The 13,151-nt window shown below is 37.2% G+C and overlaps 1 protein-coding gene across 5 annotated transcripts in view; it reads left to right on the top strand.

Annotated features, from left to right (window-relative positions):
* The first annotated feature begins 5 nt into the window (after window positions 1-5).
* The window catches only part of AP3S1 (adaptor related protein complex 3 subunit sigma 1), a 64,678-nt gene continuing 51,532 nt past the window's right edge, over window positions 6-13,151 (top strand). For all 5 annotated transcript variants that reach the window (XM_057737007.1, XM_057737001.1, XM_057737015.1 and 2 more), the window contains exon 1: window positions 6-350. In XM_057737007.1, the coding sequence (XP_057592990.1) occupies window positions 282-350 (69 nt within the window). In that variant the 5' untranslated portion in view covers window positions 6-281. The remainder of the gene's footprint in view (window positions 351-13,151) is intronic.

Here is a 13,151-nt window from a genome sequence, read left to right as displayed (position 1 = left end):
GTTGGTAGGCCATTTACCCGCGAGCCGCCGAGTGCGCAGGCGTCCCGACGCTTCGAGCTCCAGCCTGGAGCTGTTTCCGCTTCCCTTCGCACCGACCCCGCCCAGGCCCCGCCCCACCCAAGCCCCGGCCCACAGCTCGGGGGCGCGCGCGCGCGCGCGCGCGCGTGTGCGGGAGGGGGCGGGTGGGGAAGGATCGTCGGCGAGATCCTGAGGCGAGGCGAGGCTCGCGTGCCCGCCCCCGCCCTGGCCCGCTGCTCCCACCCGGTCGGCCCGGCTCAGCCATGATCAAGGCGATCCTCATCTTTAACAACCACGGGAAGCCGCGGCTCTCCAAGTTCTACCAGCCCTACGTGAGTACCCGCCACCGCCGATCCGGGCGAGGGGGAAGCGTTGGCGGCCGGCGGCGCCCTCAGGGCGACCCCCTCAGGCGCGCCGCGGCCCTTCTCGCGCCCCGGCCGCCTAGCGCTCCGGGCTGTCAGCCTCCGGGTGGGTGTGCCAGTGCCCACCTCCTTCGGCGCTCCCTTCCTGCGACGTGGCTCTGCCCCGGCGGCTCCTCCGCCCGTCTGTGGGCTGGGTGGCTTCCCGGCTGCGCGGGCGAGGCCCTGGAGACTTCGCGGCGCGGGGCCGAAGCCGGTCGACAGCCGCAGCCCACCTGCGCTCTCGAGCCCATCCCGCGTTCTCGCCTGTCTGCGGCCCGCGGCTTCTGTTAGCAGCCGAGGCAGACGGCGTGGAGCGGGTTGGTCTCGCAGCCCCACCTCCCTGCTCCCAGCCTTTCCTGGTGGACTTCTTTTCTCTTCCCCTGTGGACAGATGGGCTACTGGTTTTCGCTGTAATCCTCTTGTCGCGGAGGAACTTTGGCGTCTTGCGTTTGGAGACCTGCACGCTCAGTACAGTCTTTCCTGTAGGTTGCCATACGTGATCGACGGCCTAGTGTGACGTTCAGGTGTCTCCTTTTTAACCAAGGAGATAATTGAGGACCTAACGTTTTTCCGTGGCTTTTCGCCTAGTGGCTGCAATTTATTTACTCCTGCAATAACTTGCGAGGATTGTAGTTTGACCAGTTAGGACTGTGATGCTATACCTGAAAGTTATTTCAGCGGCTGGTTTGGCATTTTTCTACGTATGGGGTTTGCCCTAATTTATAGTTTTTCTACTACTTACGAAGAACAGTAATGTTTGTTAAGCTCTTTTAGAAGTGTCAGTATTGTTGAAAAATGCAGAAGGTTTTACGGTAGTGAAGATAAGTAATTTATCATTGTTTGAGGGAGGGTTATAGACAGATGTGCTTATCTGACGGCAAAATTCACCACTAGATAAAACAAAATTAGGCGCTCAGTGGTAGGATTAATGTAGAGATATACCTATTGTGTAGTATTGGGCATTTTGCTTAGAGCCAAAAAATGAACTTTCAATTAAATATTGAAATTGTGCCAAAGCAAACACTTTTATTTAGATAAATCCCAGATGGAAATAATTCCTGTTGTTAAAAATTAAATGTGAAAATGTCACTTTGCCTAAAATGATAATGCAGTCTGTGGAGGTGTTAGTTGAAGTGAGAAATCCTGAGCTCATTTCTCATTTCCCTAAGTAGTTTTGCTTTTGCTGGCGATAAAGAATATTTTCTACTACTCATGTTTGGTTTTAGTGCAGTATAATTTAAATTCTAATGCTCTAAGAATTCTACATCATTCTTCAATCCAGGATAAAATTCTAGTTGATTCTTCTGAGTGGAAAAAATCCCCTTGACTTTACATTGTTACCCATTTGCCTAAAATATAGTACTACACTTTATTGAAGGAATCTTTCTTTTAGCCATTTTGCTTTTGCCATCCATCTGCAGTGTAGAAACAGTATGTTCCAGTAGTGAAACAGAATTTTAAAATGTTTTCGCATATCTCCACTTAATAATTAAGCAGTATTCAAAGTAGAAGCTTTCGTGACTAATCCATAATATCAGTGTAACCACTCTTACAGTGTAGAATTTAACCATGTACAGAAAAATGTAGTGAATTTGGAAATCCTGGAATACATCTTTCTCTTGTCCAAAGATGGCAACGGAAATATCTTTTACCTGTACTCACTAGGTAGCAGTGAAGGTTAATGTGGGAGGAGACAGTTCTTGCAGCATTGGCAGCTCTGGTGTCATTTTTGGTCATTGCTAAATGACAGTGTTAGTGGGGGTAGGGCACTAAGAGATGTAAAAAGAAGAATCTAGTGGTGACTGAACATGTGAAAGTGGGGTGCCAGAAACTGTTATTAGTCTTTTATAGATTGAGTTTTGCCAATTGTATATTTTGTTACTCAGGAATAATTTAAGATTATTTATTTATTTATATATTTGCTTTCTCTGATAGATCCTAACCTGTTTGAGGACAGAAACCTTTTTCATTCATTCGATTCATTTGTTCACTCTTTATTCCATCAGTCAGTTTGTCAACAAATATTGATTTCATGCCTGCCATGTGCAGGCAGTGTTTTAAAATTCGGAGGTGAACAGATAACTTCTGCTCTTTCAACAGAGGCATAGACAAAGCTAATAAGTAGAATATATACCATGCCAGATAGTAATAAGTGCTGTGGGATATATAAAGCAGGGAAGGGTGATAGGGAATGCAAGGGTGACACTTTAAAATAGGATAGTGAGGTAAGTTTTCACTGAGAAGGTGATATTTGAGCAAAGACTTGAAAGAGATGAGAAAGCCAGCCTTGCGGGTATCTGGGGGAAGTTCTTTCCAGACAAAGGGAGCAGCAGATGCAAAGGCCCCTAGAGGGGAATGCCTGTTTGAAGAACCTGTCCTATTGGAAGAACACAAAAATGACTGGCATGGCAAAAGCAGGCTATGTAAGGAAAGAGGCATTGGAAATGATACATGTATGTATAGGGCATCAGACTTTATTCTGACTGTCTGGAATGTCCTTCCCTTCCATTGCCAAATGTCCAGATTCCAGGCTTAACTCAAACATCACTGAAGCATCCGCTGAAGCCTTTTATCTTGCTTTAAGACTCCTCTTGATTCTTAGGATTTTATTTTTATGTTTATTACGGTATACTATTATTCTGTTTCACATTCCATAATTCCTCGGGGCATCCTATAGATTCCTTAAAGGAAGGTGTCAGGTTTTAGATATGTTTGTGTTACCCCCAGCAATCAACATTAAGCCTTGAATGTGAAGAACTCCAAACATCTTTGATAAATGCATTCATCAGAGTTTCCTAGCTTGAGATGGAGTGTGGATTAGAAATGACTTCCTGAGGTTCCTTCCTATTCTTAAAATTTAGTCCTTTATTAACTAGAAGTTTTAAGAATCCATGCTTTTAGGACAGAAGTAATAATGAAATAGCTGTTACTGCAACTGTTTCTGTTTTTAGTTGAAAGAAGTCCTTAAGAAGTTTATATCTAATAAAATTGACAGTTTTGAGTTTAATTTATTAAGGGATAGCTAGGGATGTGACTGGGGTACCAGTTCTGTACTCTGATAGGATGCTGAGGTTTGAGTCCAACAATAGTGATTTGATACTGAGGAGTTTGAAAGCTGTTTAAATATTTGGCAATCAGTTTCCCTTACTGCATTGGATTTCCATTTCTCATTTATCCTTCCTCATGATACAACAAATTATATGTTCATCTTTACCCTTTAATAGTACAGATTTCCAGTTCCTGATATAATAGATTTTTAGATTTGATTGTGCCTCCAACCTGCTATTATGTATGGGACATATAAAGTGACACCAGTTTTTCTACACTGAAGTTTTTGGTTCATTCTGCTAGAGTCAGACATTAGGATTTCAAGGGTGGACTCAGAATGCATCCACTTTTGTTTTTGCCTTCTGTATTCTTGAGCTATGACTGCAGAAGTTCAAATGTTTTTCTTGGTTTGTTTTTTTAATTGATATTTAGCCACAGTGACTTGGCAGCAGTAAACTTTAGTGTTTTTGTATTTCCCTGGCAATATTTGTGTATTACTATAAATGACTAATGAGATTTACTTTTCATATGCCAGATATATTTTTACATAGCCATCAAGCAAGAAAAAAACCCATTAGTTTATGATTCTCATGTTATTAATGCACTATGGCATATTCTTTGGTGAATACCTATAATAAAATAAAAATGTTTTTCTTTTATATGAATTATCTTAGTTTTGTCTACATATATAAAAATTGTGTATGTATAAGTGTGCACACAAAGTACAAACAGGAAAATTTTCAAACTGTTACATACATGAATTGTCTCAATATTCTTATAAACTATACCTGATTATTAAGTTGTTTGTCAACCAAATGCAAGCCCTAGAAGGAACTCTGAGATTGTTCTTTCCTTTTTTTTTTTAAATTTGTTTACATAAAAAATATAAAGTGTAAGTATGTATAACATTTTTCTTTTTAAAAATCTTTAAGGAAGATGCATTGGTGTTTACTGACATCCTTTTTAGCAGCTGTTAAGGCAGTGTGGCAGATGGGATAGTTAAACTTATTTATATGATTGAGATGTAGTTGCCAACAGTTCTAAGTATTAATTAAGTTATTAACACATATTAACACATAGTATTTGACTGTTTCGTTAACAAGATAATTCAGAATTATTTGATTTCCTTCTATATGAGTTAGGATACATTTGGCTACATAAATTGGGTTTTATGTAACCTGACTCAAATTTGCTTAAAAAGAACTTTGTTAGGATACAGAATAGAAAGTACAGACTGGTAGACAAACTCCAAAATTATTTGATTCAGCAAATCAATGACTTCATCATAGATCCAGTTTGTTTCTCTTTCTCTGCCCTGCTCTTCAGAAAGTTGATATCCAAAGGCTGATTTCCTCCTTGAAATCAGTTGTAATCAATGAAATCCGCAAGGAGAGAGTGATTTGTTCCTATAATCCTGAACTGTGTCTTTCCATTCAGTCTGGTTAGTTCTACCCAAGACCAGTAACAGTTTATACTAATCAGGATCTACCCTTGCTGCTGAGGATGAGGTTGGGAACATGGAAAAAAATGGTATTCTTTTGGAAAGGTGGAAGAGAGGAGTAGATGTGGGTGGGCAAAGAACTGTCCACTGTTCCTTCTTCATTAGCTCATGTTATTTCTTTTGAATAGACTTTTTTTTTTTCCTCTGTAATTTTAGATTGCTTCTGAGGATGTTACTGTCAGGAATGGTTCTTAATAATATGTGGTTCTGAACATGTGCCACAAAAGATCTTACTTAATTCAGGGTATTCTTATACCAGTGGATCATTGAAAAATTCAAATTCTAATATAATCACAATTTTTATAGTAGTATGCTCAAAGACTTGCTTTTAAAAAAGTAAGATTAATAAACCTGTTGAAAATTGTATTGAAAAGGAGAAATAAAATGTTCACCATAACAGTGATTTTTGGTTTTGGAGAAAAGGTTATAAATAGGACAATGTTATAGTTCATTCCTCTGTCTTTGAGAACAGAGAAAGGTCTTATATAAGTGGCTGTATTATGTTTCTTTGGTAAAGTTGATTGTTAAATTATTTATTGTTTTAATTTTTAAATAAGTTTATTTATTGTGATTACATAGAACATATTTAAGTATTAAGATCACTGGGGGACTTCCGTGGTGGTCCAGTGGTTAAGACTCCAAGTTTCCAATGCAGGGGGCACAGGCTTGATCCCTGGTCAGAGAACTAAGATCCCACATGCCACAAGGCGTGGCCAAAAAAAAAAAAATCATTAAGGTAATCCTTGATTTCACCACCCATGCATAACAACTGACAGTGTATTTCTTCTTTATTTTTTCTTCCACAATATCCCAATGAAGAATATATACCTTTCGTTTGTTTGTTTATTTATTTATTTTAAAGGTTTGTTTATTTATTTATTTATTTATTTATGGCTGCGTTGGGTCTTTGTTGCTCTGCGCAGGCTTTCTCTAGTTGCAGCAAACGGGCTAGTGTTCGTTACAGTGAGTGGGCTTCTCAGTGCGGTGGCTTTTCTTGTTGCCCAGCACAGGCTCTAGGTGCGCAGGCTTCAGTAGTTGCAGCAGATGGACCCAGTAGTTGTGGCACACGAGCTTAGTTGCTCTGCGGCAACTGGGATCTTCCCAGACCAGGACTCGAACCCGTGTCGCCAGCATTGGCAGGTGGATTCTTAAACAGTGCCCCACCAGGGAAGTCCAAGTATATACCTTTTAGAGATTAATAACACAAAGAATGCATTGAAACTATTGTTGGATTTAGGGAACATTTGTGGCTTTAAGATAACCAAATATGTTAATGTCTGGCTTTTCTGTTGTTAGATGTTTAAAAATACAATAATGTATGTTAACTGAACTTTAAAAATTTACTTTTTTCTCTGTATATATCCCCCCCTCCAAAAAAAAAAAACACAGAATTGAACTTATGTAAGTAACCTGAGTGTATCAGGGCCCTTCCCTTTTTGATTCCAAAGGGAAATCTTTGCTAATTTTTGTTACAAAGTCAAAGAATTCATTCTTTAGCACTTGGAAGTTGTTTTTATACTTTTTGGGTTATGGATTTCTTCACAGTTGCTACTGAGCCAAGGTGATTCTGAGTTGTAGACCACCTAGAGGAGCCAGTCCCCTTCCAGCTTCTTGTTGTGTAAAACTCTCACATTAGGGTAAATTACACGTTTTTTCCTTGCCCATTCGGCCCTGTCAGCCTTCGCCTTACCAAATCCTTTGAACTGCAATACAGATAAACAACTTTATTTACCAAAGGATCAGGCAACTTTCAAGAATATTGCAGTGTAGGAGTAGTAAAGGCTGATATTCTAGCTATCAGGTGTTAGGTTCTTAAGACTGCAAGGGGAGGCACATCCAGACTTAGTCCTTTGAAAGTAGGAGTGGCCTTTTTGGATGCTTGACCTGTCCATTGCACTCTCCTTTCTCTCTTCCCCTGCCTATTAGCCTTCAGCAGATATTCGTTTGTTGTTTGTATGCCCTTGTTCTAAGCACCAGTAATATTGTAATGAGGAAGACTGATGTCCTTCCTGCCCTGTAAGTTTACATTCTAGTGATAGGAAATAAACAATAAACAAATTATGTAAAATTGTGATTAGTCTATGAAAAAAATGGAACAGTGTAGGGGAATAGAGAATGATGGGGAAGAAGCTATCTTAAATAAAATCATCAAGGAAAGCCTCTTTAAAAACATGACATTTGAGGAGAGAACTGAATGAGGTGAGAGAATGTTTGAGCACAGCTGAGTAAAGAATGTTTCAGGCAGAAAGAGGTTCAGGATCCCTCAGATGGGTCCAAAATTTGTGTTGAGAAATAGCAAGAGGGCACGCTGAGTGATCACAGGGAAGAGAGGCAAGAGATGAAGTCAGAGAGAAAGATAGGGACAGATATGCCTATATGCCAAATCACACAGTCTGTTCGAATCTTTTAGTCTGATGATATCCCTAACATGCTCTCCACAAGAAATGGTATTTCTCCTTGAATCCTACATGTATTTTGTACAATTGAACAATGCCTCTGGCCTCTGCAGGAGAGGCAGTAATGCTCTCCTCTGCTCAATTATTTTCTTCTCTACCTGATTTGGAGAGATAGGAGAGCTAACTCAGTGAATGAAGGTAAAGTGAGTGCTCAATTCTGTGCAACCTCTATATTAGTGAGAGCAATGATCAAGCTGGTGTCATTTCCTAAGTAACCTGTGAAGTAATAAAACGCAAGAAAAAAAGCATTTCTTTTTCTCAGACATCTCACAGCCTTAATTATAGATGAGCAACGTTTATGTGAAGCCCACTAGACCACCTCTGTTATTGTGCCAAGAAGCATTTACATCTTTCCTGTGTTGCTTGGAGCCTTGTAATTCAGGAACCAGTAGCTGTCAGTCATTGTTCTCTTTGTTACCCAAGAGGAGAAGGCTCTTTATCAGACCCATTGAATTGTTTTGATTACTGTGTGCTATCTAATTTAAGTGGGGAAGATTGCTAGTTCATCCCACCACATATACATTCTTCCATTTCCTGTTGATATATCTTGGTGTGATTGTTATGAAATAATTTTTTATGGTGATAAAACATGTAAATATGAAATTTACCATTTTAAGTAGTATATAGCTCTGTGGCATCAAGTAAATTTGCAGTGTTATGTAACCATCACTACCACCCATCTTCAGAACTTTTTCATCTTCCCTATGTGAAACTGCACACTGTTAAACACTTAACTGTGCGTTCTCCCCTTCTCCCAGCCACTGGTAATCACCATTCTACTTCTGGTCTCAATGAATTTTGCTACACTAGGAATCTCATAAAAGAGGAATCATACAATGTTTGTACTTTTATGACTGGCTTATTTTACTTAGCATGATGTCTTCAAAGGTTTAACTATGTTGTTGCATGTGTCAAAATTTCCTTCTTTTTCAAGGCTGGATAATATTCCATCGCATATATGTATGTGCCACTCATTGTTTATCCATTTATCTCTTAGTGGATGCTTGGGTTGCTTCCACTTTTTGGCTATTGTGAATAATGCTGCTACGAACATGGGTCATGGGTTATACTTCCCTACCCTACTGACTAGTGACGTTGAGCATCTTTTCATATGTTTACTGATCCTTTGTATATCTTCTTTGGAGAAATGTCTATTTAAGTACTTTGCCTATTTTATAAACTCGCTGTTTTTTTGTTGTTGAGTTGTTCTTATACATTCCGGATATCTGTCCCTTATTAGATATGTGATTTGCAAATATTTTCTCCCAATCAGTGGGTTGCTTTTTTATCCAAGGAATGTTACACTTTTTCAAAGGATAGTGTCCTTTGATGCACAAAAGTTTTTAATTTTGGTGAGGTCCACCTTATCTTTTTTTTTCCCTCGTGTGCTTTTGGTGTCATATCCAGAAAATAGTTTTTAATGACTACATAAAAGTTTGTTGTATAATGTATCATAATTTATTTAACCAGTCTTCTACTGTGGACTTTTATTTTGAATAAGGTTTTTTTTTTTAATGAAGATTGAATAAGGAAATACTTATAAAACCCGATGTATAATAAATACTTAGTACTTGTTACCTAAATTAATAATAACACTTATTACTACTTTTATTATTATTACTACTTCTTGCTACTTCCTATCCTTAGTTGGAAAATTATATAGCTTAAGGACTGTAGAACATTCCAGAGATTGTTCACAGATACTCTGTTCCCTCAGAATGAATTGTCTTCTTGTAGGCCTTGTTTTGAATTTCCTTCTTATTACAAAATACAAAGCCCTACAAGATTCTTCCAGGGAAGAGTTTCATTGGGAGATATTTTAAGGAGAAAGTTAGCTAAAAAAAACTTGCCCAGCTTTTTTTTTTTTTTTTTTTTTAAATTTTAAAGATTTACCTAACATTAAAAAAACCTTTAAGATATAATTTGTATAAAAACAGATGATTGAACTTGGTGTACCCCCCCAAAAATAATAAATAAATAAAATTATAAAAAAAAGAAAAAAGATATAATTTGTAATTCACATACTAGAAAATTTACCCATTGAAAGCGTACAATTCATAGATTTTTTTTTTTTGTATTCATGGTTGTGCAACTATCACCATAATCTAAATTTAGAACATTTTTATCAAACCAAATGAAACCTCACACCCATTAATAGCCACTCCCCAATCTATACTTCCACCAGACCCCTGGCAAGCACTAATCTATTTTCTGTGTCTTTAGATTTGCCTATTCCAGACATTTCATATAAATGAAATCATGAACTATGTAGTATTTTGTGGCTGGCTTCTTTTCACTTAGCATGATGCTTTCAAGATTCTCCCATGTTATAGCATGTTTCAGTACTGCATTCTTTTTTATGGCCAAGTAATATTTTATTGTATAGATATATCACATTTGTTTATCCCTTTATTAGTTGATGGATGTTTGAATTGTTTCTACTTTTTGGCTACTGTAAATAGCACCTGCTGTGAACATTCATGTACAAATTGTTCTCTGGACATATATTTTCATATCTTTTGGGAGCAGAATTTCTAGGTCATACGGTAACTTTATTAATTATTTAAAGAACTGCCAGACTGTTCTCCTGATCGTCTAGTCCATTTTATATTCCCATCAGCAATGTATGAAGGTTCTAATTTTCCCATATCCTCAATTTACTCTTGTTATTTTATTATTATTATATGTCTTTTTGATTCTAGCCATCCTGGTGGGTGTCACATGATATCTCATTCTGGTTTTGGTTTGTATTTTCCTAATGACAGTGATGGTGAGCATCTTTTCATGTGCTTATTGGCTACTTACATATCTTTGGAGAAAAGTCTATTCAAATCCTTAGCCAATTTTTAAGTTGGATTATATGTCTTTTTGTTGTCAAGTTTGTAAGAGTGCTTTATATACTCTGGATGCAAACACATTTCAGATATATGATTTGTAAATATTTCTTGCTGTTTTGTTGTTTTCACTTTCCTGCTGATATCATTTGCAGCACAAAGGTTTTTAGTTTTGATGTTGTCCAATTTATGTATTTTTTTCCTTGCCTGTGTGGTGTTTTTTTTGTTTGTTTGTTTGTTTGTTTTTTGGTGCATCTAAGAAAGCTTTGTCTAATCCAAGGTCATATAGGTTAGTACCTATATTTTCTTCCAAAAATTTTGTAGTTTTCTTATGCTTAGGTCTGTGATCCTTTTTGAGTTAGTTTTATGTATGATGTGAGGTAGGGATTAATGTCATTTATTTGTGTATGGCTCTCCAGTTTTCCTAGCACATTTGTGGAAAAGATTTTTCTTTTCCCATTGAATTTTCTAGGTACCTTACTCCAACTTTCCTTCCCAAATTTTACTTTGTTTTTGAGCTTCCACCATGATTCAGGCTCTCTCTTCAAATATTTCAGACTCAGTCTGTCACCTTCTCAACTGTTTGTTATTTAAATTAAATAATAAGGTTTTTGCCACTGAAAGTGGGAAACAACTTAGTATGGTAGATGTTAATTTTAGAGTGTTAATAACAGCTGTCATTTATTGAGTGGTTTCTTTCTTGTGCTAAGCTTTTCTAATACATTTTTATACATTGTGGGGGGAAATACCAGAGAGTTCAAAAAAATTAATGAAATATCTGGGCAAGTGTTAATATAGTTTCAGTTGCAGGTGCCCTCTTCCCTCCTTGTTGTTTGGGATTTAAGGGTAGCCCCGTGGTGACTGCTTGTTCTTCACACACTCAGGCTAAAGCGAAGCCTACTCATGTGTACCAAGTCTCCAGCCAGACTTCCTACTTGGGAGAGGTTGGGCCAAAAAACCACACTAACTGAATTTTTTTTGCTGAGACCTTCTTTTCATGATTCCTAAATGTTGGAGTGCTCTGAGGCTTAGTTTTCAGACTTTTTCAGACTTTTAGGGAAAAGACAGTCTTTCTCTTCCTTTTGCATTTTAATTCAAAATGAACTAATTATTATTCCTCACATAAGCTGCTGGCTTTCTTGATCCCATGCTTTGGCCCAAACTTTTCCTTCTGCCTTCAATATCATGTAACTTCATATTTGCTTTTCTCTGCATTTATGAATTTTGCCTATAAGGCCATTCCTAGATATCTGTCACTTTTCTTTGGTGATAAATCTTGCTGCTGAAAATCATGTGTTCCCCTTGACTTCTTATAGTATATTATTTGTGCTGTTCTTATGCCCGGGGTTGCCCCCTTTTATTATAAAAACATCTATTCCTTTTTGAAATATGAAAGAGGCAAGATATAGAACATGAAATAAAAATATTAAGTAGTTCATTTTATTTCTTGTTTTAAGCTCTTTGGGAAAAGAAACTGTTTCTCTTTCATCTTGGTAATTCTTGATAGTCTAACATTCAGTGGGATGAATGAATGCATTTTAAGAAAAGAATTCTTTGTTTGTGGAAGGGAGGGAAGAGGATAATGACATATTTACTGTTGATTAGAGGAAAGTTTGGGTTTTAAAATTACCTTTTATGATAGATGCATAGGAACAAGGAAGCAACATAGGGAAAGATAAACTTTTATTAGTAGGATACTGAATTTTTAAAATTTAATTTTCAGTGTGTCTTAAGAAGTATTTAAAATAATAAAAGTTGTTGCCTTTATGTAACTCTGGTTGTCTCTAGGCTGATGTAATCTAGGAGTTGTGACGGACTGAAATTTATGTATATCTTTTGACTTCTGTTATGAAACTATAGTGTTACGAAGTCCCATCAGCCTGAATCAAGCTCCAGGCTTCTTTATGAAAGCTGTTAAGTTGATTTTTAAAGAAAAGGAAATTGTCTTACATCAGCAGAGACTTGATGTGTTTTAGTCGTAACTTTGACTTTGGTTGTTTGATTAAAATTTCAAGGCTTCTTTCCAATATTGATTTTCTTAGTTGAGTATTCCTTGGTATTTTAAGAAAGATGATTCCGAGTAGCAGTCTTGAAGCTCCTATGAGAGATTCTTTTCACTGTTAGAATAGTGAAACATAATTAAGGTTTAGCATATTTAACCTGTTATTTGTTTATGAACAACAATATAATGCAAAAAGATAACTTTCCTTAAAATAAAACTCCTATAAGACCTTACACTACCATTAGAATTCTAGAGCTATTTAACAGATGGTAAGGCCTATTGATAGATATTCTAAAGTAAGTTAGTGTTAATCCATGCTTATTATGCCAGCTGTTGTTTTTAAAAGCTTTATATATATTAACTCAATCCTCACAACAACTCTGTGAGGTAGATATTGTTATTTTTGCTACAAATGAGGAAAACTCAGGCATAGAGAGGTTAAGTAACTTGTTCAGCATCATACAGTTCATAAAGACCATATTCAGGATGAAGCCCAGATAGTCTGGTTGCAGAATCCATATTCTCCCCCCTCCCTTCTTTATTTTTAGTTTGCTTATCAAAGTTATACATAAGCATAGGTTAAAGAATATAATAGTTCTGTAAGGTTTATTATGAAAAACAACATGCTCTCATTTCCCCCTTCCCATAGGTACATACTTTTTTGTAACTCAGTGTTTATTACATGTCTCTAAATAACATGCTTGCTTTATTGCCTGATTTTTCACTCATAGGCATGATTTATTGACTTCTGCTATTGAAAATGATTATTTAGCTCTTTTTTACCCCTCCACCCAACATCTGTATCCTTCCAGTTCTTACATAGTTATTTCATAATTTTGGTTACATCACTATTTGGTGTTTACATTAATTTCTTGTGTAAACACCTTCCTC

Source organism: Hippopotamus amphibius, chromosome 1 (assembly GCF_030028045.1).
Source record: "Hippopotamus amphibius kiboko isolate mHipAmp2 chromosome 1, mHipAmp2.hap2, whole genome shotgun sequence".
Taxonomy (NCBI): Eukaryota; Metazoa; Chordata; class Mammalia; order Artiodactyla; family Hippopotamidae; genus Hippopotamus; species Hippopotamus amphibius.
This window is presented reverse-complemented; position numbering and strand designations above follow the sequence as displayed.